General features: G+C 35.9%; 1 protein-coding gene across 1 annotated transcript; it reads left to right on the top strand.

Annotated features, from left to right (window-relative positions):
* The first annotated feature begins 72 nt into the window (after positions 1–72).
* On the top strand, positions 73–27,660 carry LOC121415534. The gene is made up of 19 exons (XM_041608765.1): positions 73–180; positions 6,509–6,690; positions 8,223–8,318; positions 8,907–8,985; positions 9,900–10,029; positions 11,570–11,741; positions 12,442–12,640; positions 13,982–14,155; positions 15,211–15,313; positions 15,888–15,978; positions 16,205–16,328; positions 17,057–17,189; positions 17,723–17,846; positions 20,206–20,335; positions 21,054–21,197; positions 21,851–21,985; positions 22,704–22,839; positions 23,267–24,577; positions 25,031–27,660. Exons 2-19 carry the CDS (start codon positions 6,548–6,550, stop codon positions 25,126–25,128), a joined length of 3,522 nt encoding a protein of 1,173 aa, XP_041464699.1. The 5' UTR covers positions 73–180; positions 6,509–6,547; the 3' UTR covers positions 25,129–27,660.
* Positions 27,661–27,955: the final 295 nt, after the last annotated feature.

Genomic DNA, 27,955 nt, shown 5'->3' with positions numbered 1-27,955 from the left:
AAATCAGTGTTCTCATCTTAGCGTCTTGGCTTGTAAACAAAATCTTTGGGCGTGATATCGCCACATTAATCGCCCAAATTCCGACCCAGAAAAACCGCGGGAGCGATGAACTGACTCAGTTGATGAACTCTGTGTTTTGTTTACCCATTTATTCTATTCTAACCTCACAATTGAATATAGGTAGGCCTATGTAAATACTTTTATTAAATGATCTTTGGTGAAAATTCCTGAGAATAAAGTCGACGATATGGTCGATGATGCCAGAGAGTGAGTGAGACGGAGACAGAGTCAGAGCTGTGCGCGAGAGTTTTCCCAAAGTGGCCGCGGTGGTTGAGTAGCTGAGGTGACTGGCGCAGCTTTCCGGCCCGGACCGTAGCCCCTGGCTCGATCTCGAAGTAGCGGGCTGTGGCTGTGCAGTGGGTAGCTACTAGAGAGTAAAAATCATTTACTAACAGGTGCGGATCCAGGAGGGGCTTAGGCCTTAGCCGCCCCCCCCCCTTATTTTTTGACAACCTGCCAAAAAATGTACTCTTTAACTTGATAATGATAGAAAATGACGAAAAGTAATTTACAGCCTCGTACAGTTGGTCATGTTGGTAGAGGCGCACCGCGCACGGCCAATATTGGAGACTGTTTCCAATGTGGGAGATTATCTCCAATATCAGAGACTTTTGTAAAGAATTTGGCTATCCAATTTCAGAGACAGTCCAGTTTTGGAGTCCAATTTCCTTGGTACTTGGTAGGAATCCTCCAAAAGACGCCATAAAGGTGTTTAAACTGGAGGTGTGTCGCGTACGGTCACCAGCTTAAGGTTCCGATTTTATGGTTTTTTTGAGTGCTGACTTAAAAGTTGCTAAGGATGGTTGGGATATAACTGAGGAGGGGAGATGGTTCCAGTCTTTGACAGTCCTCGGAAAAAATGAGTTTGCATGTGTGTCTGTTCTTACATGTTTAATGTAGAATTGTTGATCATGACCCCGTCTTGCTCGATTTTCCTTCAGAGAGATGTATTCCTTGTAGTTGACGTCCATTAAACCGTGGATCATCTTGAATAAACTGGTGATTCGGGAACCCTGTCTTTCCTCTTGGAGGGGATCCAACCCAAGGAGTCCTTCAGAGCAGTAACACTAGAGTCTTGCCCATAAGTGTTGGTGGTGAACCTAGCTGCTGCATTCTGGACCCTTTCGAGATCTTTTATGTTTGTAGTTGTGTCCTTTGTTTACATTTGGTGCAAAAGGATTACCTTCGGCTTGGCGGCAAATAAAAATGTGATAAGCAGATTCCTCATGAAAAATTACCCCTTTTCACTGTCTACTTTAAAAATTCACCGTCTAATTTTATTTTGATAAGGATTTTTGTTGTCAATCACACACAAAACAAATGGGCTTCTGACCTCAGTGAGACAAAATTTTGGGTGGAAAAAATGATGCTTTTGTTGGTGTTTCTTTTGTCCTTTTGCAAAGCAAGTCTTTTTCTTCCACTTGGCGACAGCACGCAAATCGCGGGATTTGCATGCTGTCGCCAAGCGGAAGACAAAGAAATCAAGATGGTGACGTAAACACGGCCGTAAGCTCTTCCCATCTTTTCAAAACAAATCTCTCGTTTTTTTAATGAATTCTTTAAAAATCAAATCAATATCGCAGAAATGTTGGAAATGAAGTTGGACCCCATGTACATGTTTTAGGGCTAGATCTTTTAGAGGGAAAGTAGAATTCTCAGGGGCGGAAGTTTCTGGTTTTGTACCCGTTCGTGGGGGAATATAGGTAGGGCTCCCAGGCGTTAGTGGGGAGTGACCATGCGTACAGTATATGACTTTCACTCCTCAAAACGCCCCAGGCTAGGCGAGGGAAAGAATTGGAAAATAGACTTTATATGGCAGTGTATCCTATTGCTGGAGACCTTTATTTCAGTGCTTTAAAAATGACAACTAGAGGAAATACAATCAAGAAAAATTATCACTTGCTATTCCAAATATTCTGAAAATTATGAATATGACGAAATTATTTTATATTTTCCAACCGTTTTCTTTGCACCACACTTGCCGCATTCCCTTCGCGAAAAACAATTATTTTCGTGCGTGACAAATTACATCATAATTCCGGACGCGCGCCGGATGGGTAAAAATATTCTTGATTATATTGATGTAAGAAAGAATTGCGTGTGATTTTTTCATGATATATCATATCATGAGTAAATTCTAAGTTTTTGTTTGCTTTCTTATATCGATTCTGAACAGATCTTTGTAATAAATTTGTGTTTGCTAACCAATTTCATTTTTTATCGCGCGTTCGATATGGCACTTTCCAGTATTAATGCTCGTTCATATCGTGACCCTCAGTCATCAAGTTCTATCGATGCGCTGTTGATCGTCGACGGCTCTCTATCACGGTAAACCTCGCGCACGGCCGGGCTACCGAGTACCTTGAGAACTAGCCGTCGACGATCTGAGCGATGGAGCGGGCGAGATTGAAATTCGGCAAATAATTAGGCCCGTATTTCCATCAGAAAATAGATCAATTGGGATCAATTGTTAATGCAAAACTATGTTATATGATATTTTAAGCGTTTTCTGTCATTTTAGAGAAAAATAAGGTAAAAGTTGGATTTTTTCGCCTTGTTTTTGCAATCTTGTTCTTTGAATTGATCTGTGAAATTGATCTGCGGAAGTCTTACGGAACGAAATTGATTTCGTACGCAGTAATATGCGCGTCCGGAAATATGATAGTGTCCGGTAATACAATACGTGCCTATATAAAAAATTTCGCTCGCACTGCATGTGTAATGAATTGCATTCAGGAGGATTAAATGACACTTAATAATAATATATCCAGTTCTGAAATCAATTGGCACACAATATTTTAGCTCGCACATCAAGCTTCAATTATTTTGTTTGATTTACACAAATTGTTATTTTAAATCTTCAGCTCCCACCCGCATTGTTTAATTTGTGAGATACCTATCCTCTTTGGAAATTCTTTCTAAAATTTGTAAAACTGATCCTTTATCATGTCAATATTTTAACAAAATTAAGCTCATGCTTCGAGCTCGCATTTAATTGTTTGAGACAAACAGCTTGTTCTACAAACAGCTTGTTCTTTATTTGAATACGACAATACACCAGACGGTGGACTGTACTGTTTCCAGAAGAAGAAGAATAAAAACGAGCTTAGACTGTCCAGTTTTCAGGTAGGAATATCGAAAATTTTGAGCTCTCGCTTCACACTCATTATTTAATTGGTGATACTTGTATCTTCACTAAAAACAGTCCTAATTGAGACCCTTTTCACGTTCTGACTATTATAATAAAATTTCGGCTCTCGCTCGCATTGTTTAGCTGGATACTTATCTTTGTTCATGATTATGGTCAGTTCCCCCATGTCTGTGCGGTCTCCCAAGTCTGCTCACCCGCTTATCTGCGCAATTCTAGTAAAAGCAGATCTATACGTAACGAGCACAAACTTTACACATGCAATACATAGACAGGTATTCATCAAAATATCTGACTCAAAATGGTGGAAAATAATGAATTCAGGGCATTTCATGTGACGGTCTCAAAATGCAGCCTTTGTCATCAAAATCCCTGAATCGTGTGCAAAGTGGGCTTGTTGTCCAAAATATCTATCTGATAGAGTATTTAAATTGCAGAAAAGAGCAGTGCGTCTTATTTCTAATTCTTCATATTATTCCCACTCTGCTCCATTATTTCATAAACTCAAACTATTAACTGTGTATGATGTCATGAATCTACAAATCAGAATTTTTATGTATAAATGCAAACATCGTCTACACCCTCCTCATATTTCTAATTTATTTCCCCTTAATCTAGATTTACATTCTTATGAAACCCGTTCTGCCAATGAATTTCATTTTCCAAAGGCTCGAACATCATATGCTAGTGCTAATTGCTTAATCCACTCTTTTATTCACCGGCCCTAAACTGTGGAGTTCCTTACCAAAAGAAATTAAAAACTCAGTATCACTCGATTCCTTTAAACGTAATTTCAAAAAGTACCTGATTGATATGAATTTAACAAATAACAGTAGAGCTTAAAAATCAATTTTCTTTTTTGTATTGTTTATGTCATTACTTAAGGTATCATTCTAATTCTATTTCCAATACATAACGCTATTTAATTTTTTTATGTATGTGTTGATTTTACTTAACTATTTTTTTGAAAGTTATAAATGAGAGCCATATTCACATGTTATATATTTATTTTGAAAGCACTTATCTGTTTATTGTATGTTGGGTGCCTGATTTTAAGACTTATTTTGTTTTCTTTGGCTCCCCCGCAGTAATGTACTTATTCATTTCTTTGTATTACTTTTGATTCACTTTCCTTTTTCAATTATGTTTGTTTCCTATTCTGTACATATTTTTAATGTTTATTATGATGTAAGGAACATTATCAACTGAAAGATTTTGTGAAATGTAAGAAGAAATTCATGTTAAATCTTAACTCAAATTGTTACGTGCGCAGACTTGGGGCCCACGAATAAAAATGCTGAGAATCTTCATTTCTAAGGACATAAAATATCAAAAGAATTTTAGCTCATATCGAAGAATTTTAGCTCGCGCTTTGCGCTCACATTATATATTAAGATCACATGAGATACCTTATCTTGTTTATAACAATAAAAACTAGCATTATAGGCCTACTTACAACTTCAGTCTTTTGTTAGGATTGCCCTCTGAAAAACCCACAAAAAAAATCAGATTATAGCGGCCAATCTAGAAAAATGTTGATTAAAATATTTTTCGGCCCCCCTATTGGCAAAAGCTGGATCCGCCCCTGTACTAAGGTAAGGTTACTCTTAATGAAGCCAGGTACATGTATTCCTATCCATTCATGTGTGTGTAGGCCGCCAAAACCTGAAACTTTTGCCCCCAAGATTTCTACTTTCCTTCTAAAAGATCTAGCCCTAAATCATGTACATGGGATGCAACTAGCCAGGAGGCTTCTAGAGAGTAAAAATCATTTACTAACGTAAGGTTACTCTCAACGAAGCCAGGTTTTCCTTTCTATTCATTTGTGTGTACCGCCAAAAAACCTGAAACTTTCGCCCCCGAGATTTCTACTTTCTTTCTAAAAGATCTAGCCCTAAATCAAGTACATGGGATACACCTTCATTTCCGACATTTCTTCGCTATGGATTTTATTTTTAAACAAGAATTCATGGAAAAAATGAGAAAAATATCATGAAATGACAGAAGAGACTTGCCCCCAAGATGTTTACACCGCCATCTTGTTTATAGATAGGTGTTTCATAAGGCTGTTCGTAAGTTATGAGAGACTTCAAGAACGACTGGTGAGCCTTTCTTGTGGTAAATTGTATACAGTGCGTCCCAGAAAAAACGAAACCGAGATTTAGCGATCATTTATCATTACTTAATCATAAATAAAAATAGACAAATGACCTACCAATTTAAAGCTTAGAATCTCCTCTTTCATCTGATATTATTTAAATTATTTCTCATTCACGCATGAGTGAGCAAATACAATTTGAAGAAAGGATATCAAAAACTCATTTGGCGGTGGGTATCTGGGTTTCAAAAAGAAAACCACATTTCTGAAAAGTTCAATATCTCCTCTTTAATTTGATACCTAAATTACAGAAAATGGTCACGAAATAACAAAGTTCTGGTCATTTGAAATAAGGCTTGAATTTCAATAATTTCATAAAATAAAGAGGTTCTCCAGGCTGGCTTTCAAACTCACTCGACACTCTGTTTTGTTGACGATCAGCCATGCATTAAATCTTTTGTTCACCATGCGAAAGCTTCTGTGGGAAACCGGTGAAAACACGTTTATTTCATGAAATTATGGAAATACAAGCCTTATTTCAAATGACCAGAACTTTTTATTTCTTGACCATTTTCTGTAATTTAAGTACCAAATTAAAGAGCAGATATTGAACTTTTCAGAAATGTGGTTTTCTTTTTGAAACCCAGATACCCCCCGCCAAATGTGTTTTTGTTATCCTTTCTTCAAATTGATTTTGCTCACTCTTGCGTGAATAAAAAATAACCTAATTAATATCAGATGAAAGAGGACATTCTAAGCTTTAAATTTATAGGTAATTTGTCTATTCTTTTTATGATTAAGTTATGATAAATGATCGCTAAATCTCGGTTTCGTTTATTCTTGGACGCACTGTATATTAATTGGCGATGGTTAAGCGCGTAAGAAAGGTTCACCAGTCATTCTTATAGTAGCTCTTAACTTACAAACAGCATTATGAAACAGCCCCCAGAAGTTGTACAATTTGGACTGGAAAAGCATTCTTGCTTGCCGCAAAATTCTGTATTCTGTATATTATTCTCTGATATTTTCTGAGAGAAAAATAAAATATCCAGAATTTTCTTGGATGCCATCCTGGCAACCATGGTGGGACTTTTAGGTTTCCCGCCGGCAGTTTTGGTTGCCAATGGCACCCAGGCAACCGCTAATTTTGAGCCCTTATACAACTCTTATATTTCTTAACTCTCCTTGTGTCACTGTATTAGGTTTCCATGCTATGATGATGTCTTAGTACTAGTCTCATTATGAGTGTGAAGAAGAGTAGTCGACCTCGAGAGGGTCACCTTCAAGGACCATTGGAGCGGAGGGATGCCATCTTCACAAATCTCCTCTTGCTTGGCTTTGACAGGAGTGACATGGAAGGAAAATTTAATGTGCCATTTACAAAGTAAGTGGAGAGATGTAGAATGTTTCACTTGGTTTCCTTCTTCGATAAACTGATACCACATGGGCCAAATACATCTGGTCTTATTACATTGTTTGAAATTACAATTTGGTTTATAAATGGTTAATCTAATCATGTGATCTGTAGACTAAGTCAGGGTCACCACAGTCATGGAAAATCCTGGAAAAACTTGTGGTCATGGAAAGTCAGGGAATTTGGAAAATTTGTGAAAAGTCATGGAATTGCATTTACCTCTTGGCTATGGCAGTTTTTCAGTTTGTCCTGTCTCACAACTGTCATACTCTGTGATCATACTCTGCTATTATAATTGGTGTTCATGATTTCCAATTTTCCCAGTTTTGTGACATCCCAACTCCCAGGACATCACGGGAATTCATGGAAAGCAGCGATTTAGTCATGGAATTCTGTTTTCAAATTTCTGTGGGAACACTGCAAGTGCTTTTAGACAAAATGGATATGAGACGAAATGGGTGTAGCCCATCTATCTGGAAAATATAGTTCAAAGGTTGGCAATTAGTCCAAATACATGTAGTATATTGTAGATGAAGTGGGATGAGACCAAATAGAAAATGCATGTAGGCAAAGCGGGTGTAGGCCAAGTGGCAATTATACATTTCTGTCCCACAGGTGAAAATTTTGCAAATTTTTACTTATTTTGTTTCATGTTGAATGTACATGTAAGATCATATTATCAAAACGATTGTAAGCCAGAAACATAAGTTACATTATTCAAATTTACAGCAAGCCTTTAGTTTAATTTTAAAACAGAAGTAGCTGCAGTGCCATCCTTAATTTTTGTCAATTTAACATGAATGTGCAACTTCTGACACTTGTGAAAAGCTAATATTTCTAAATGTCTTAAGAGAGAGAAAACATTGCATGTTATAGATATTTGATTTGATTTTATTATGTTGATTATAGTTATTTTAAATTTTATCTACATGTTATTTTAATGTTTCTAAACCATATATATTATTTATGTTGATCAGTAAGAACATGTCTCATGCATGAATACATGTACATGTAGGTCACCCACTTCTGAGAGCTTAAAACAACATTGTCACATTCTATAAAATACATGCACCTGTATAATGGTAAATTTTAGTTGTTAACATTGTCGGCAATGTGATTTCTGGTCATGTAACATGTGTAATTCTGCGCTCAAATGCAAATTCAAGATGTGTTATGTGTAAAGTAATATAGCTTATAATCACTTTTATGAAATGCCATCTTAATACAATTTTTTTTGTCGGCGATGTGATTTCTGGTCCTGTAACAGGTAATTCTGCAGTCAACTGCAAATTCTAGATGTGTTATTTGTAAAGTAATAGTAGCTTATAATCACTTTTAGGAAATGCCATCTTAATCTGTACAATAAATTTTTTTATAATCCGTTTTCATGTTTCACCCCAGAAGGGTGCTTAACAATGATTTAAGTGACTTTTTTACCCCCTGGTCTTATATTATTTTTGCTTCTTTAATTCTGATTTTGTTTTCTCTCTTGTTTACCTCAGGGATATGTTTGCTGTTCCCAATAAGAAGTGCTTTGAAGTAGTAATGCATTTTCTCTTTGAAAAGCTGAATCTCCCTATGGCTCAGGATCGCTTCCGGTGAGATGTCTTAACAAATTTCTCTTCATGGAGTTCCTTTATATCGTCTTCTTTTTTCTTACTCTTTTAAAAGAAATCATGTCATCAAATAAAGCTACATATATAAACACATTGATGCAGTAGCACTTTCAGGCTTTGGATAAAACATAGACTCTTTTAAAGTTTGACAGGAGTAACTGATGTAGATTTGTTCAGAATGAAATGTGCAGTTTGTGTGTGTTTTGGACATAACTTTTATATACGTCATTATGTTTGCTATTTCACGTTTAAGTCAATGTCAAATTGTCAATATTCTGAAATGTATTTTATTAAATGCACCTTCACAACTAGACTCTTCCATGTGTCTATTATATGTGCGCACTGCCCCCCCCCCCCATGCTTCTATTGTATATGGCAGGTGCGTTACCCTTTGCAGTCAGACTGTCAAACACTTAGATGTGTGAAAGACCTCATACTTTTGTGACCTAAAAGTTTGCACTTATAAGCTAGAAAATGGGGATTTTGAATTGTGGACAAAGTTACTAATTGTTTTTTATCGATATTTTGTAATTTTACAAAGTATGTGTTGTTTGCTTCTACCTGGTGTAGATACTGCTGGCCAATTACAGATAAGAAGCAAGAACAGGCTTTTCGTAAAGTAGTTAATAGCTGGCTGACCGAAATTAAGGTAATCAATATATTTCTCTTTGCTTAGATTTTTTTTTTGCCTTTAGAGCATTGTGCCATCATTTCTGTTCAGTTCTTCTTAATTTCTTGAACATTTCTTGAAGCACCTTTAAGCACTCTGCAGAGTGAATTTGGTGTGTTTCATGTCCGGTTTATTATTATTATTGTCATGAAAGTTGCTGAATCTTCTAATGCAAAATTCAGTGTTGTCAAAAACTCAAATATGATACTTTGTAATGTTGGGTAGTGAGGTTAAAGAACATTATGTCAGTAGGATGAAGTAAAAATACACCTGTATGAAGTCATCCAAGGTAAAATTTGTTGCTACCTATGATGTGGTTGTTACAAAAATATTACCTTGAAGTTGGTAAAAGAAGATAGACTGTGCTCAAGATCTCCAATTAAAATATCAAATTTTGATGTATGAATATGATAGAGGAAATATCTGTGGACCGTATAATCAGCATTGGTTTTCTAACATTTCTGGAATGTTATTGGCTGAGAAGCCCATGAATCGGACAGTTACTCTGGTAACTGTCGGACAATGACAACTTGTCACTGCTGACAACTTCCATGAAATTGTCCCCTCTAGATGAGATGGTATCATGACATTTGCTCTGGTGACAATTGCTCAGATGTAAAATTCTTCATGTTCAGCCAAACATAAAACTTAATATCTATAATGAAATAAACCCTAATGCTTATATTTATATTATCCTGAACCCAAAAACTCTTATTACAATCCTAACTCTAACCCTGTGCCCTCTGAGATGTTAAGACAGGAGCCAATGTCGCAGGAGCTATGAAGCATATATGTAGTGTCACCATTTGAGACTCTGTTCTATAAACAGTCTGGGGTTTACCTTGTGCATGTTAATCATATATATCTTTTTGTTGCCTGTATTTTTCTCACAGGAAGAGGAAGATTGTAACCTGCCTAGGATTGTGCCTTCTCTTTTTCTGTCTCCTGGGGGAGACAAATTCTATGTGTTCTTGCTCCATTTCAGTCGTTATGTCGTTAACAAGGTTATCTTCAAGGAAATAGGTATAGTTGCATGCTTTTGTTCGTTACGTACTGACACATACTGTTTATTTCTTCTAGTAACTACTTTTACTTCTGGTTATTTAAGCTGATACACATATTAATAGTCAAGTATTTCAGTGATGAATATTCATTTTTTGTTTTTGACTGATTTGAAATAAGGTAAACATTATTTAATTGCAAAATTAAAAATGCATCTTTGTTTTATACATAGTATAATTCTTACATTTCACACAAATACAGACTTGTGGATTTGATGTACAGTATCTTTGAGTTTTGTTGTTTAAGTATGTAATTTTATGAAAAAAGTATTGGTCTCAGTCTGGTTATTGGTTTATAATTTTAGATTTAAGGACACAATAGACCTTATGGATTAATATCGTGCTGAAGAGACTGAAGCCATTGCCTTTGATGTGTAGGTTTTCTGCAGCTTGCCCATCTCTGACAACGAGGTTTACATGTATTCCTATATCCTCTGAGGGAGGGCGCTATGAGATAATAATATCATATGCATAGGTCCATACAGAATAAGATTTGAATTCCATGCAAGGAAATCTTTCCACAGTGACCACCCAAGGGAAACACATGTGAACTTCATTGACAAGTGACTGGTATACTAGAGATAGGGACAGTGATTTTCCGTTTCAAAAAATGGCCTTTTCCGTTTCAGAAAATCGCAAATTCCGTTTCAGCACGTCAGAAAACGGAAATTCCGTTTCCCCATAGACTTTGTACACACGGAAAAGTGACAATTCCGTTTACACATTGAATAGCAAAATCAAAGCGCATACACTCGCACTGGCCAAAATTTGTATCTGCTACTGTACCAACAACACAATAGAATCCGTTCTAATCGGATCTATGCTGGTGTATTTAATGATTTTTCAAACTGATTTAGCATGCATACATCCTCACCTTTCACATAATTAGCATTATTTTACAGTGAAATTAAATTTCATCGATAATTTTGGGGTTTTTTGGACATCGTTATCATCAGTCAACGACTTTCGCCAATCCGCCATCTTGGATTTTAAGACCACGATATCGTGCTGTTACATCTTCAAACGTAGAGGGCAGCAACACACGACCGTGCAGTTTAGCGATCTGAAGCGATGTGAAGCTCAACCCGGCCGCCGGGTACGATCGCGGGGTACTATCGAGTTGTGTGCTGATGTCGAGTGCAATCACGATGTGTGAATTGTCATGATTGTAGCAAAGTGAGATCGTGTTTTCTGGGGTTTTGTGGCCATTTAATATTCTCCTTTTGTTGTTAATTTGGAGTAATTTCTGTTGCTATTCTGTGTATTTTTTTGGGAAAATACGTTTTCCGTGATTTTCCGTTTGAAATGCCACTTTCCGTTTCAAAAGGCCTTTTCCATGAATTCCGTCCGTTTTCCGCGATCGCGGAAAATCACTGTCCCTATAGAGACATGTTCTAAAACACATGTTATTCAATGGAAAGCAGTTTCAGTGGTCACTTAGTACAGGAGATTGCTAACACAGATATGAATATACATAATTTTACCTGTATTTTATTCTTTAGGGGTAAAAGAAAGGGACCTCCTGTTCTACCCTCAACTGCCTTCTAAAGACTCTGAGTTTGGAGAGCAGATTGGCCGTGCCTTAGAAGCATGTTGTGTGAGACATAGGAGATCATTTCTATCTCATCTACACAGAGATCTACTCTTGCAGGATCAATGGAGTTCATATGGAAGGTAGTCCTTGTACTAAACAACCTATTTGCATGTTGAACTAGTCATTGGTATGTTAGTTAGTGAAAAAAGTGGAAAAGGGTGAGAGAAGCATGGACTAACCTTCTATGGTGTTATGGGGTGTTGCAAGAAACTTGCGATCAATTGCAAGTCTATTTTCGTTCCCGAAATCAAGCACATGTCGTGCAATTAATTGTAAATTTGCAATTGATTACTAATCTGCTCCATGAAACAAGGTGTGTAATCTGATTTGCTATAGTTAGAACTAATCAATCAATTGTAAAATTGCAACAGAATATTTGCGATTGATTGCAAACACTTTCTTGCAACACCCCCTTAGTAGTATCATCTCACTGAATAGAATTAAATTGATTATAGATCTATCAGGATATTTGAAAAAAAATTATGAAGTCATATGTATCTCTTCGATCAAGTTTTTTGTAGGTGATTTTGCAACAATATTGTGTGTAAGGTTGGTACAGACAAGTTCTTTGTAAAACTGTATTTTCCTTTTGGTTTTTGCAGGTTTGAAAATGCAATTCATAGATTACAATACAAAATTTACATGTAATTCGTTCTGAATTATATAAATGTATTTTTTAAATAAATGTATCAAAAGAATATGATATGAATATACAGTATAACCCTATCCTTGAACAAATTAAAATGAGTGACCAAAACATTGATAATTTTTCCTCTTCAGTGAGCTTGCAGCAGAGTACAGACAGGTAGGAAAGAAGATACGAGAGTTAGAAGCTCAAATCAAAGAGGAGGAAGCTCGTCTAATGGCCCAGGCCAAAGCTAGAGGGAGCCCTTCAGTCACAAGGCGCCGTCGATCCGGAGCTCTGCTTGATGCAGAATGGGACACAATGGCGGTGACAAGAACGCAAAAAGTTCAAAAGGTAGAATTGTTTTGTCTTCTTCAGTTATCTTCTTTTTCCTCTATCTATCTCTTGCACTCTAATTTACACATTTAGCTCATCTTTTAAGAATTCAATTCAATTTTTCCTAAATTCATTTATTTATTCAGCCATCATAAAGACATAGAAATTCACAATGAAAAATGCATGAATTTTTAATAAAATTAATGGATGTCATCTATCTAGTAAATCCATCTGTTTATTGTTATAGTTTTCCTTATATGTATTAGGTTATATTTAGAATACATTATTAGTTTCATTCAAAGGTGAATTATTGTAATAATTGACGAATTATTAGGGGGCCCAATAGCTCAGTCAGTAGAGCGGGGGTTTCGGATCCCGGTGACCCGGTTTCGATCCTCATTACCAGGCCCCTCGCAGAAGGCCTTAATCCGTTGGTCCTCTGGTTGCTTGCATACAAGCATTCATGCTTTCGTAGCAATCAGGTAATAAAAACACCACTATTACATTGAATAAGAATTAATTACCCTCCATCATTCAGTTTCAAATTATTACTCATATTAAAAATTTTCTTAGTCTTACCAGCCCTATTACATGTATCATTGTGATTTTGTATTTTCTTTTTATATATGAAGAATGAAGTTATGAACCTTTGGTAAACATACATTTCAGCCATCGGCTGCCATGTGTGTTTTGTTGTTTCTGAAATAAACTATGAATATCAAATGAATAAAAATGATGGTTTATAGACTCTGGAGAGATCAAAACTGTTAATGATATCATTCATTTGTTTATTGGCAAATATTGTTTGTAACAAGACTTATGAAATGCTAGAATATAATTCTGTATTGAAATTTTCATAAAAGTTGTGAATAACTACTATACTTATTATCAATACAAGAATTACAAAGAAGGACAAAGATGTACGCATTCATGGGGCCGAATTGCTTTGTGTCAATTAACAACTTTTTGACATAGGACTCTTCTGATCAAATAAATTTTCATTTTCCTGTCTTAGGTCAATATTAGATTTATAGTAGATTAAGTTGTTGGAATAGTTATCCAAACAATCTTTAAACAATTAGTAGTATTTTTTTTAAATTTGACTGGTATATGTCAGTATGTAATGGACAGCACAAAGACTAATTAAAAAGGGGAGTGGGGGTCCCACTTAAAAAAAGTTGACAAAAAAAGGACATTATCATCTCTCACTGGGAGTATTTTCCCTATGAAAAAAAATTAAAAATTAGAAATAAGTCTCTCCTTAGGTACCCCCAAAAAAAGATTTGGGCTATACCAAATTTCCCCCTCCCCTGGTTCTGTGCCGGTATAATGTAAAGGAATCTTTCTTTCTTTGATCAGGTAAGGGAGATGTGGAAGACAGTGGCTATCTGTCAGGCTGCCCAGCGTCAAGAGCTTGAGGTGGTTGAGTCTATCTTAGAGGGTGCCGCCAACCGGTACAGGGTGGATGGTAGTGAACTCAGAGTACAGGTCCCAGAGATGCTTCTTAGAGAATGCCATAAAGAACTAGAGAAGGTGAGAAGACAATACACTATGGATGATCTAGGCCCGTATTCTGAAGTCGGGTTTAAATTAGACCCTGGTCTACCGGTAACTCTGTGCTAAAATTATGGAAAGCCAAGCATGTTAAAATTTTCCTTACATTGCATGTTTCTTATGCTTACTGTGCTCTGTCCTTACTCGTGAATGGTAAATAAAGTTATCTTATTTATCTTTCCGAAACGGTTAAGAATGATTTGAGCGCAAAAATGAGATGAGACATTTATACTATATTGTAAGAGATTTATGCAACTATTAGCTGTCCATAGTTAAATCACAACTTTTAACCAGAGTTTGAATTAAACCCAACTTCAGAATACGGACCATTGAGTCCAGAATGCTGAAATACATGTAGAGTCTGTAAAGACCACCAAATCATAAACTCATGTTACATATTTTTAATCAGTTTGGTGAATCACCATTTGGTGTTATCGTATCCTGTTTATTCTCACCCGTACTCTCTAATCCTCTTCTAGAACATGTACAATTAGATCATCTTATGACATTTTGTGTGTTTGTTAGCCCATTCAGCATTTTGTTTAGTTTCCAATGAGACCAAGCCCATTTCATTAAATACCCACCTATCGGGTGTTTCTGTTAAAAAATTGCACATGACTTTTGAGGTTCCTCGGCCCATTAGGAAAATGGGGGAAAATTATTTTAACTTTTCCCTGTCGGGGGAAAATCAAGGAATTCGATAGAGTGCCTCATATCAGGGAAGATTCAGGGATCTACACTACCTAACTCATTGAACAGATTGAATTTTTTGCCATCACAACAGTGCATAAACGTGTACATTATCTTGTCATTTCTCACCTATGCCGTGGGACTTCTTAAAGATGCAATCATACTCATAATGATTTATGTCAGTTATAAATATAACATGGAAAACTCTCGAATTAAGAGGTACAAATGATTTCTATTATGTTAATGGGCAATGATGAATTTTCTGCTTGCCTGATTGATTCATTTTGGAACTCATTTGAAATTCATTGATTTTATATCTTTGTTTGCACGTTTTCCATGTATAGCGGAATATTGACAATACTTATGAAGGCGGGAAGCTGAACCTCCTCTCACTCATACAGCTCTGGAATCTTTCTCTCAGACTTTACCTAGAGAAGCTTCATCAAGGTAATTACAATGGTGACAATGATGATGGTGGTAGTGGTAGTGGTGGTGGTGGTGGTGATAGTAGGGTAAGGATGGTGAGGATGATGGAAATATTGATGGTGGTAATCATGGTGATAATGATCATGGTGATTATAATAATAGTAGTAAGAGTAATACTATGGCCCATATTCTGAACTCGGATTTAATTTAAACTCTGGTCTAAACTTATGGTTTGATTATGGAAAATTGATTGCAATATGTATATCTAACAGTACAACTTCAATTTCTCAGCTCTTTTGACACTCAAATCATTCATAATCTCTTCATCATTTAAACACAAGGAAAGAGTCAATTAAAGAGAGGAAACATAATGTAATTGTTGGCTTTCCAAAAATGAATTTTACCCAATCTTACCCTAAAAAATGACAATTTTCACAACACAAATTAATATTTTTCCATATCTCTCCATCTTTCTTATTTTCTTTTCCCCCTCCCCCTCTCTCTCTCTTCTATTTTGACATCCTGCTTTCTCTGTGTGTCTGTCTCTGCTGTGTGTTTCTCTCTCTTTGTTTCTCTCTTCATATTATATCCATAGCTCCTATGGCAGATTATGAAACACTTCAACCTGAGGTAGTGACCCAAGTCCACACCCACCATGCTCATCTAACCAACCTCCAAGCATTAAGGTCAGTAATTGTCTAGATTTTTTGTTGGTTTTAAAAGCTACTTAGATTTAGTCTAATGATTAAGTCAAGTTTTTGTACCCATCGAGAAATTAGTTCTTACGCAATCAACCAAATTATTGCTAATAGTTTGTATAAGTTAGTATGTGTAAAATAATTTTGGTAGAAAATAATATGTTGATGTTCTTCCTCAGGATCGGGTCTTAACTTGTGTCTTTAATTCCCTTAGGTCTTCCATGAGTCAAGAAGTGCTTCCATCTGTCAGGTCTTCCATCGGATCATTAAAAAGAACCCTTCATTTAGGGCATGAAGCACCCACCAGGCAGAGAGCTACAAATTCAAATGCCATTCATGTGAGTAACGTTATTGTAATCCCTTCGTTTTAAGTGTGTAGAAGTTCAGAAATTATATGTAATGGACAACATAAATACCCTACATGTAGTTGAAATAAACAAGAGATGTTGAAATATCCTCCATCTTGGATACATTTACTCACATGTCAGTCAGTCAGTTTGTAGTCTTATTTGAATTCAGGTTTTTCTCCATTCAGTGGGGCTTCAACTCATACTCATTAAAATCACCCTTATCCCCTTCCCCCACTTGTTGGCGTGATAATCATTTAAAAATTATCCAATCAAATTATAAAGAATGAAATTGAAAATTGAATTGAAAATAGAAAAATGAATTGAAAAATGAAAAATGAATTGAAAATAGAAAAAAGAGAGATGAATAATTTGTGAAAAAGTAGGAAAAATATTTCTCTGTATATTGAGATGAGTTTGATCAGGTGTCCTAAACTGACATTGATTTAATGCATGTAGAAACAAGCACAAATTTCAATGAATAGTCCTATTCCAAGAAGGTTACACCCACTGATTTTACCCCTGATTTCTCTTGCCATTTAAACTTCCTAAGATAATTAATGAAATGATGTTTATGCCAGTTTGTTTGATTCATTTATTGATTCCACTTTTAAAACAAATAACAAAATATACATAACAAATGTATTCGTAAACATAGTGTATCAATGATCAAATTAAATATCTAACATAAGTATTTAAACATATATATGACCCTCTAGTTTTTAGGTGATGGTCTGGGGTTGTTGCCAGCGACCCCTCCTGTATCATTTGAGCCAGCCAGTGCAGCTCAGGCTAGTGATGACACTCCTACCAGGCCAATGAATAAAGCCTTCTGGAAAGCGTCGCCCACAGGTAACAAGCATTCTCCTCTCTCACCATGCTCTCCACTCCTTAATCTGTCCAAATTATTTTTGTATACATTCATACATGTGTGCCAGGAATATCTTTTTTTTTTATCTTAAAATCTGTATTTTATTGTTTGAAATGACACCAGAAATGAAATACTTTGAATATTTATTTGCCCAATTGATCGTGGGCCCGGCAGCCGCTGTGCAACGCCAGATCAATGAGGCTCTATCCCTTTAATTATTGAATGCCAAACAGGGTAGCTGCAACTCCCATCTTTTAACGTCTTTTGGTCTGACCCGGCCGGAGATTGAATCCCCGACATCCCGGTTCTGAGACGGACGCTCTGTCAACCGAGCCAACACACCGATATATGAATCTCGTTTGAAGCATAACCGAGTATAAGCCATTAAACTGCCAGCCAATCAAATGGAAGGATTTTTGTAGCATATAGTTTATATTGTAGCTGAAAATTACTGCCAAATTGCTTCAATGAAATAGTTAATTCATTTTTTTTTGTTCATTACATTAATTCAAAGTGAACACACCTGAAGCTGTATCGTCTCTGGTAAACAACGTGATCCAAGCTGTGTATAAACAGAGCCATCTCACGCAAGGTACTCCTACCAGTACACTCAGACTACTCAGAGAACAGATTAATAGGTAAGTGTCTTGATGTGTGGAGGAGTGGTGTAAAAGTTGAATAAGATTTTTGGATGTTTCCCATATTTTTAAGAAATAAACTACTTTGTTTTCTTTTTTTGGCGTATGACTATATATCCATTCATTGAGTATAGAATTTGAATTGAGGTGCTTGTAGTGCTGTAGCTCGGATTGTTTACCGGGCTGAATCCTGCCGAATTGGCATTGTCCGGCTCGGAGCTTTATGGGTCGGGTTTCACTTTGAATCTCTCGAACTCGGTAAATAAACCCGGATTGTTTGATAATATTTGAGGTGTCATTTGTCACCGCAATAAAAGTCGTGAAACTATTTTTAACAAGTAATCCATCCACCTCGTGTGATGGTTGAGGGGACAGATCAAAGGCCAAGCATCCCTACCTTATTTTCATTTTTTCCCCCATCATGATCGGACCTCCTGAGTCATGGCCTTGTGTGTGAGGGATCGAGACGATATCCTATAGCCTTAACAGCGCACATGCACACAGTGCAGTACATGCCATGTGATATCATCTGACTGGTCATGTGATTGGCTGAGAGTAATGGTCTCACTGGGTGAGAATGTCCAATTTGTTTACAAGTAAAGGCCAGTTGGTCCATTAGGCATGGTCATAACTCAAGAAGTTTTCCTTTTGATATTATGACTGTGATGACATGCAGAATATTTCTCTCTTTTTTGGTAAAATAATGTGTCCGGTTTATTGAGATATCTTTATATCAGTTTTTTTTTTGCTAACCATAAAAGCCCCCTCCCCCCATAAAAAAAATAATAAAAACCCTGTTGTGTTGACATTTTCCACAAAGCCGGTGATCCGAAAATAATAGCTCAGCTGGGTGCAAAACAATTTAATTCCCATTTAAAGGATACATTAAAGAGGGTGGACTAGACGGACAAGAAGAGGAGGGTGCAGTAAGAGGGAGAGAGAGAGATGGGGAGGGGGTACGTGTACAAGAGCAACAACAAAAAATGTGTGAGATGACTAAATGGATGATATGGGGGTAGGTTCATATTGGACCGATTGTCAAATTGTAATATAAAAAAAAATGTATTTTAATTTTTTTTTATTAAAAGGGGAATACACCTTTCTTCTAAAAGAGTAATTTTTTCAGATTATTTTTCTTGATTAATAGGCCTATCACACAAAATAATATTACCGGTAGTTGAAGGCTAGAATAAGACAGATAAAAATAAATCATACACAAAAAAGAGTTTGAGTATAATATTCTATTGCTTCAAAGCAAATATGAAGAATAAAATACGCTAAGAAAATAACTCTTTCTGCCACCTCTACCCCTCCGGATATAAACAGTGAATTAAATATTTGGGGGGTTTGCATCGTCTTTGGGAACAAGGTCAGAAGGTGACGTCGGTCAAAGATAAGAGTAAAGTAGGTCAAAATATTGCATTTTTGCATGGACATAAATCAATTTTAGCCAGACCGGGTTACCTGGCCTCTCCGGGTCGAGCTATGATTCTGATAAGATTTACGAGCCGGGTTCGGACCAGTTTGAAGGAACCGAGCTACAGCACTAGGTGCTTGTTTTATGTTACAGCCAAAATCTATGATTCTTTTCAGTATAAGGTGCATAGTGTAAGATCTGTCATTTTTATTCTGCCATTAGTTAAAGAATATGATCACAAGATATTCTTTCTGGCATTACTTTCAGGATCAGTTCTTGATCCCTTTATTCTGTTTCTCTTATGGTAACTAGGAACTTGACATAGCAGCATTTTTCTGGTATATAACCATAATACATACATATAGAAAACTTATAAAGTTAATCAGACATATTGGCTGACAAAATAGACGACAGAAATTACTCTAGGGTCTTTTTATCAAAATGGAGACAATGACAGAGCATGATTTGAACTGGTGACCTTAGAATTATGAGTCCAATGCTTTTACCATTAGACCACATGAACCGTATTGATGAGGCTCCATTTTATAGCTATATCTTATTACAGATCCTGGACTCTCTAAAGATCCCGGTAAAGGTCCAAGTTGGGCGTCTCATTAAAATGATGAAATACTAATGCAGGTTCAGACTTGTTAGAAAAGATGTGCTTCAATGTTTAATAATGTTCACAAAATGTGGTAAAGAAATTTACTTTTACAATCCGAAATAACTCCTGAATGTCATAAAAGCTGCAGTTCCTCCAAAATGATATTGCCTGACCATTGCATTTAATACTATATCAAACATGAAAAAGAAAACAATGGTAAAATATCAACACTTACTCTTGAAACAGACATTTATCAAGACTGATTTTACTCCACACTCCTATTGACATTTGAGATTTACGGTATATCTTAACATTGGTTGTTCATGATGCCCGTACAGACCCTCAAAGTTACCCAAGGCTGCCCCTACCAAGGCCCCCACCCATGATAAAATGGAGAGACGTAGAGTCAAGTCAGCACCTTGTAGAACACAGGAGCTATCCCTGAGTGAAGATGAATCCACATTGAAGGTAAGAAAGGCTGATATCTCTGTCCATAGGGATGTTTTATGAAATTAGAGGGTATTAGTATGTATTGCATGTTTAACATTTTATAGGAGTGGGCTTGGCTGCAATAGTTGATTGGTTTTGGAGAATAGGTTGGCATTTGTTAAGTTTTTGGTTACAAAGAGATGAGTATAAATCTGATGAAATACATTTTTTCTTTATTCTCAAATTATGTGATTCACGAGGCCATCTGATATTACACTCATTATTTCCTGTTTAAATGTTCAGGATGTAGGCCATGACTGTAGATGCCCTTCTATTGGCTTAAAGCCCTTCTCATTGACCTGTCAGATAGTTGTTCCCTTTTTACTTTTTGCAATGTACAAGAATATGGACCGTAGAAAAGAGGCCATGCCTCCCCCTTCTCCACCCAAAATCACTAAGACCGGAGTTTATATTTAAAGTGATCATGATATACATGTCACCACATTCTGTTCACTGTAAATTACTATTATGGGCTTGCTAGTTTTTGATTTGAATCTTCAGTTGATGACCTCGTTTTCAGAGAGATCAATGGGCTTAGCTAATGTTTGTGGTGAATCTGTGGTCGACAACCAAGATTTCAGAGATTTCTCAGGAAGGGGCCTATGAAACCATCTCCTCCCATCTATGAGATGAGTCTGTCCAGTTTGAATGCACTCTTTGGTAACATTGTATTTCGACTTGTACCCTTTGATTGTAGCTTGAAGAGGCGTCTCCATTCACACCCCATCATGCAAAGCGAGAGGTCAAGACACAGCCGAGGAAGGTTACTAAACAAAGCAAAACGGCTTCCGTTCAGAAGACTAAGAAGAATAAACCATCTGCTAAAAAGAATGAGATAAAGGTAGGAGAGTCTTCTATTGCAAGAACAAAGTGGAGAAGATAATTTTCTTCTCTCGTGAAGAAAGTATTGCTTGACAGTGTAAGAAAAGTTGGTATCATCAGTCTTAAAGATTAAAACAAAAAACACATCCTACATCAGAAAACAAACAATGAATTAAATACCCCATTAAAAAAAAGAGGAAAAGGACAGACCTCAGATAATTTTGATAGGCATTGTAAGTTTGGGATGATGACAACCATGTCTTATTTACCAGTGAACAATATGGGCAAAAGATCCTACTTTGTAATGAATAAACTATTCTATGAAAGGACAAAGAAAAGTTCAATCTAACAGTTTGCATTTGAATTTTAATTTTGGAATTAGGGTATCCAGATCTTGTATACATGTAGCTACCAACAAATTGATAGGAAAGTTTATGTAGGAAATTGAATTCAATTTAATATTCATTAAAATCCAATGAAACATACATGTCATACAGATGTGTCAGAATTTGAGTACAAATTGAGAAATTTAAAATGTAAAATATAAATTACAATATTATTTGTATTATTATAGATCTTCTTAAAAATACACTTCAGTCCTCCAATATCAACTGGTGCATAATATCTATTGAGTCTAACTCTATTCATGGTGATGTTGTTATATTTTGACAGCCTGGGTCATCTAAAAGTGGTAGCAGGACAGCTTCCAGCCCTTCCATTCATTCAAGAACACCTGTCAATAGTCAATCCTTGCATCAGCATCCCACCACATCTGTCACAAGAGCACACCAAGACCTTATTGATCAGGTAATTAGTTTCACCTCTTCTTTACATGGATATAAGCTGCTTTTTGTATGCATAATGTTAATGTCATGTTTTGTTTTTGTTGTTATTTTATTTTAAACCATTAATAATTTATTGTTTATGTTTATGATTATGTTGATTCAATAAAACACATAAAAAAAAGATATTAAGAACTAGCTCTGAATGAAACACTGTATTGCCATAATTGTACTTCACACTCTCTATGCTGTGGGTCGATGATCTCTTTTGGAAAAGTCCATTAATTATGCAGTGGTTCTGACAATTAGAGGGTCATGGGTTCTAATCGTCAAAGGCTTTCATTTCATTCACTATGTTTCTTTTATGTGCAGTGTGCTTCTTGACGGTCATACATGTATATATTTACTTTGCAACAAAAGTGTGATACCACAAAATTAACAGAAGTATTAATGATAATACATAATGGGCAGTTGGCAAGAGCAAAATGGTGAATATGTAATTATCATATTGTGACATAAGACCATTCAGTGGTCAGTTTGGATGGTGCATGTGTGCGATGGTAGGAATGTTGCATGTTTACTTCCCATAGGCTTGCTTATAACAAACTTAGTTGCAATTACAGGCATTGTGCAACGTATGCTCCTTTATATATTCCTAATGCACTGTATTGTGCACCATAAGTATTATTAACTGACTGCAAGAGGTTTTTGTTCTTCCCTTTTTTCCTTCTAAATCTTGAAAGATTGCCGATGCAGTGGTTGGTGCGATGAATGGATCTCCAGAGTGGAAAGGATTAATGGAGTCTCCATTGTCCTCATCACCAGGTCATTCTGAATCTCCCGTTCCTCTTGGTATTGAAGATCCTCTTTCTGTCCTTGGTAAGTTCATCTAAATATCATAGGTCAAAACATATCAATTTCTTCAATTAATTCTAAAGGATATTTCCAGGCCTATAAATTTAAAATCTTTTTAATTCTACCTTTCACCTAGCTCTCTACCACATAAAGATGACTTTAGCTTATGGGCTTTGTGAGTATGGGCTTAATCTTAATGTTATTGTGTAGTGCAAGTCTTAAACAATGTATGTTATGCAGATGACCTTTGTATTGTGAGGTCAAAGATCATGGGGATATTTATCATGTAAATTGCTTGGCCTCCCAATAAGTCAGGGACATTTAATTGATCATCATCAGAATTTTGTCTTTTAAACATGAAGGAGTGACAATTAAAAAATCTAGTCAGGGGAAAAAAAATTCTTTACAATATATTTAATCTGATATACCATATTTTGCTTGTTTCCCACAGATCAAAGTGCATTTGTGACAAAAGACAAGCTGAAGCACTCTCCAGTATCTACCCCATCACATCCCATTTCCACACCAGGATGGCATCCAGTCAGTCCCCTTGTCATGTCTTCCACAACAAGCAGTGCCAGGAGTCCTGAGAGTGATGATGTGGCAAGTCTTGAAATCGTGCAACAATCGTCCTCTATCAAGCAACGGACTAGTAATGGCTCTCAGAAGTCTGTGACTTTCTCTGACCATGTTGATGAGCATAACATCAGTACACTTAGTTATGGAAGCGATCTGAATGATTCATCAATGAATGGAGATGTCTTTGCTTCCAACACCTCAGTCTCAAGTCCAGCCCTGCAGTCTGGGCCAGAATTAAGCCACCTTGGTCGCAATCGACAAACCCCAGTGAGAACATTCCAAGCAAATAGGGATGATGCGATAGCAGAGAGTTATCTCAGTCCTTCCCCTGAACATCATAAAACAGTTGGGAAAGAACACCATAGCCCTCTGAACAAGCTCTTTACCCTTGATGACACTAATGAGAATGGACAAGATGATTTTCTCTTGGATACATCAGATCGGTTGGAAGATCTTCTGGTGCATGTGTCACCTTCATTGACACCTTCAGCTACCCCCAAGTTGAATGGTAGTAGAATACGTGCAAGGTATCCACAGGACATTGATGATTCATCACCAAGTCTCTCAATTCCAGCTCGTCAGTCTGAGCCTGAAGTAAGTCATCCAATATCAAATGACCAAATACCTTCCGAATTTTCCTTGACATCGAATAGCACTTCTCCAGGAAGTGTTCACACAAGTCCTTCATCAGAACACCGTAAAATGCATGATAGATTCACCCCAAATGACAAGCCCTTTGCGTTGGACAATACCTTTGAGAATGGGGAAGACGAATTCCTACTGGACACTTCACACAGATTAGAAGATCTGTTGGTCCATGTATCACCTTTGATATCACCATCTGCAACACCCAACCTGAATGGGAAGAGAAGTCGGATGAGCCACCCATCAGACACATCCATAAGCTCGGCTTCCAGACCATTAGCAAACGGCAAGTCCCATTGGACATCTCACTCAAATGACAGTTTTCACCTCACTCCCCCAGCAAACATCTCCAGCCTTTCCCTCGGTGATGTCAGCCCATTTTCTGCAAATGATGCATCGTTGCTGAAGGATATGTCCGGTTTAAAACTAAAGACTCCAGGTTCAAAGACCCCTTTGAGCAGCTACAAGGCGTCTCCATCTTCTCAGAGTCCATTTCTTCAGACCACTCCTAAGACTACACTTGACTTTGATCTTTTAGGTAACAGAATATCTTAAAAAGTGTATTTTCTGAAATAAGATTGTACTTTTACACCAATATCTTAAAATATATTTGAGTCACGAGGAGTAAATTTTCTTGTATCATGTTATGTGTTATATTGGTACAAGTAGGATAGTAAAAATACTGTTTAATTTAACATATCTTTTCATATGCTTCAACAGTGTAGTAATCCAGCTACACTCTACTTAGAATCACTTCATCATATCCCTAGAGGTAAAATGTGAAAATATGTAAATATAGCATTATTTTGGACAAATAAATAACATGCTTTAAGGATGATTTCTTGAAGAACCTTCTGATGCAAGTTTGTACAGCAATATATTTGTGTGGTTATCCTGGAGTTGTTGCTATTGTCATGCCCATAACCGATAGAGATTATTTAACATGTACATGGGTATCTAACCTTTGCCTCTTCCCATTCTATCTTTATAGATGAAGATGATTCTGTTCTTCTACCACCATCTCCATACAATCCATCACCTTCATCAAAGTCACCATCAGGATCTGTCGGTCAGCTTATCAACTTCTAGCTTTTTCTCCAGATGGACAGCAACAATTAGTTAGACCTCTCCCATTTTTGTTCTTGTGTGAATCTATTGTTGAGGGCCACTTCATTATTGAAATTGATGCATTCATACCAACATTGCCTTGAGGGGATTTTCCTTGGGCCCAGCTGAAAATTTAGATGATTCAGAAGTTTGTTGTCTGTTCATTTTGTTTCATTCTATTTTCAGCAAGATACAAATGAAGTGAGGCAAGGGAGATTGCCAACATACACACCTGGGTCCTATAACACAAAGGATAGCAATTGATCGTACGCTTGATGTCTACGATTGATTGTGCAGTGTAGTCTATGGATTCAATCGTAGAAAAATATTCTACGATCATTGTTAAGTTTTGTGTTACGGGACTCAGGATAATGTTTCATAAAGCTGTTTGTAATTAACGCCTTACTTTTTTAAAGACTGGTACATGTTCTTAGGTTATAAGTCAGCTAGTATGGATATATCATTTTGTACCAGTCCACGTCCAAGTCAGGCATAAATTACAAGCAGCTTATATCCTTATTCGAACCTTACCAAGCTTTGTTTTTAACTTATTGTATTGGTCAAATTACACAGCAATGAGCAAACGGTATTTCATACTAAACTTCTGAGGTAGATAGTGCCTCTCTAATTTCACTTCAAATAAATTTGATCACTGCTAAGATTGGTTATATAATTATTACATATAACCAGGGGTACGAGTAAACTTTGCAAACACTAATTTTCGTGAACCCCCCCCGGTCAATTATAGAGGTGTAGTGAGTGTTCAAGTTTTTGAAATTATTGCATTTCCTTTAGCTATGTTTGATGTAATATTTATTAAACATCCGAGGTGATAACGGGCTTTGTAAAACAAAGCCTAGATATCTTTTTCAAATCACAAAATAATATTGAATTTTTAAAAAACTATGATGGATTTTGTAAATAACGATGAATTTATTCCATCTCTCCCTGTATGATAGGGACATGTGCACATATTCAAAGAAAATGCATCAAATGCTTTGACTATTCAAATCTGTTGCAAGAAGTTTCCATGGAAACCTTAGATCAGAAAGAAACTCTAGATGCTGTGAATTTGCTTTTCTTTGGAATGCATTTGTTATAAAAAAATTTAAAAAAATGCTGATTTATATGCAGTACTGAAATGTGAATACTTTTGATTATGCAAACTGATGAAAAAGTTATTGCCAAGCCAAAGATCGACCATGTGTATAAAAAGTGCCTTTGCTTTGCTTGTGAAAAAGGAAAATGATGATTATCAAGGATATTATTCCAGGTATTATGTGAATGAATGCATTGGATGAAATTCATACAAATTTGATGAAACAGTATTTGGAATACAGATCAGTGATTATTATAATTAGAATTACACTTTGCCTGTACAATTTAACTTTTTAGGTAAATAATAACAACTGGACTTTGCTTACATGTATTTCCTGTTGCTCACTATTCTGTAGATATCACGAATACACTAAATGGTCTTGTAAAAACCTGATTTTTTTGTGATCTCTCAAGAAGGTACCTAATGCTGTGCCTCTTCATTTTTAACCCTCCCATATCAGCATATTTTAAAAGAAATCCAAAAGGGATTAGAGAAAACAATGAAATACTGCAGGCCATGGAGCAGTTCATGATGACATTCGTTAACCAACCTAAGGCTTCGTCTAAGAAAGTAACATTAGTTTCCAAATGTCTTTAGAAATTCTTTATAATTTGAAATGTAATTTTATGTAGGCACTCTAATGCAAAACTATAACAAGAACCAATAGACATATGACAAGTGAAATCAAAGCAAGGGATGAGGAAGTATAATTCTATTTTGGAAGTCAAAATTTATTGCATGAATATTAACCTCAACAGGCTATAAGTACTATTATCAAATAAGGATACAACATTCTCAAACAATGCAATTTATTTTTCACTTAATATTAGGTATTCTAATTGACTTGACATTCTATTTTGAAAGTCGAAAATTATTTTGTCTGTTAATAATGAACAAGAAAACAACATTTCTAAATAATGCAATTTATATGATAAGTATGAAATATTCCAAACTAGCAACATGTCTTAAAATGTATACCATGTTGTAATGTAACCTTTGATGTTGTTTACATCTTATGCACACTACATTAGAACAAACATTTTATAGACTTTATCCCTAAATATGCTGAATGAATTTATCCCATCATTATAAATGATGGGTATTAATCTGCAAATTGATAACATATTGAGTCAAAATAATTTATCATTTGAAAAAAAAACATTTTGTAATAACGAACATGCATATTGTAATATGTGATATATCAAATGCACCGTATTTGGATGAATATTAATTAGGTAGCATGATGTAACACACATGCATTTTTTTTTCTTATCCTGAAATTAATCTACAGAAATATTTAGTTTGCTTCGCTTTTTTAATGTAAATCTGATGAATATATACTTTTTAAATATTGTTTATCTTTTTTTTTGATGACATGTGCCTCTGCGCTTGTAAATAAAATAATGCATAATAAACTTTATAACTGTACACATAGTATTTATTGATAAACTTCTTTTGTACTTAAATGGGAATTCTATCCTCATAAAAATGTTGAGTTGAATAAAAAAAATCAACTTAAAAATCAAGTATGATGCTGAATAATTCATTAAATTCAGAGGTAAAATGTTAAATTTTGCTGTTTTAAAAATAACAATTATATGCACAACACAGAATTATGCAAATAAGAGAATTGATTTTACATTCTTTTTTTGTATTTTATAGTGTACAATATTTCAATTTTTGCAGATTTGACAGACTCCATCAAATCAC

Source organism: Lytechinus variegatus, chromosome 5, assembly GCF_018143015.1.
Source record: "Lytechinus variegatus isolate NC3 chromosome 5, Lvar_3.0, whole genome shotgun sequence".
Classification (NCBI taxonomy): domain Eukaryota; kingdom Metazoa; phylum Echinodermata; class Echinoidea; order Temnopleuroida; family Toxopneustidae; genus Lytechinus; species Lytechinus variegatus.
Note: the sequence above shows the minus strand (reverse complement) of the source record. Positions and strands in the feature narration are given on the sequence as shown.

Bases quoted from the DNA above. Each gene is read 5' to 3' on its own strand.
- LOC121415534 (XM_041608765.1), top strand. From the start codon at position 6,548: ATGAGTGTGAAGAAGAGTAGTCGACCTCGAGAGGGTCACCTTCAAGGA. The intron at 17,847-20,205 runs GTAAGTGTCTTG...ATGCCCGTACAG, and splicing joins CTCAGAGAACAGATTAATAG to ACCCTCAAAGTTACCCAAGG. The intron at 22,840-23,266 runs GTAAGTTCATCT...TGTTTCCCACAG, and splicing joins AGATCCTCTTTCTGTCCTTG to ATCAAAGTGCATTTGTGACA.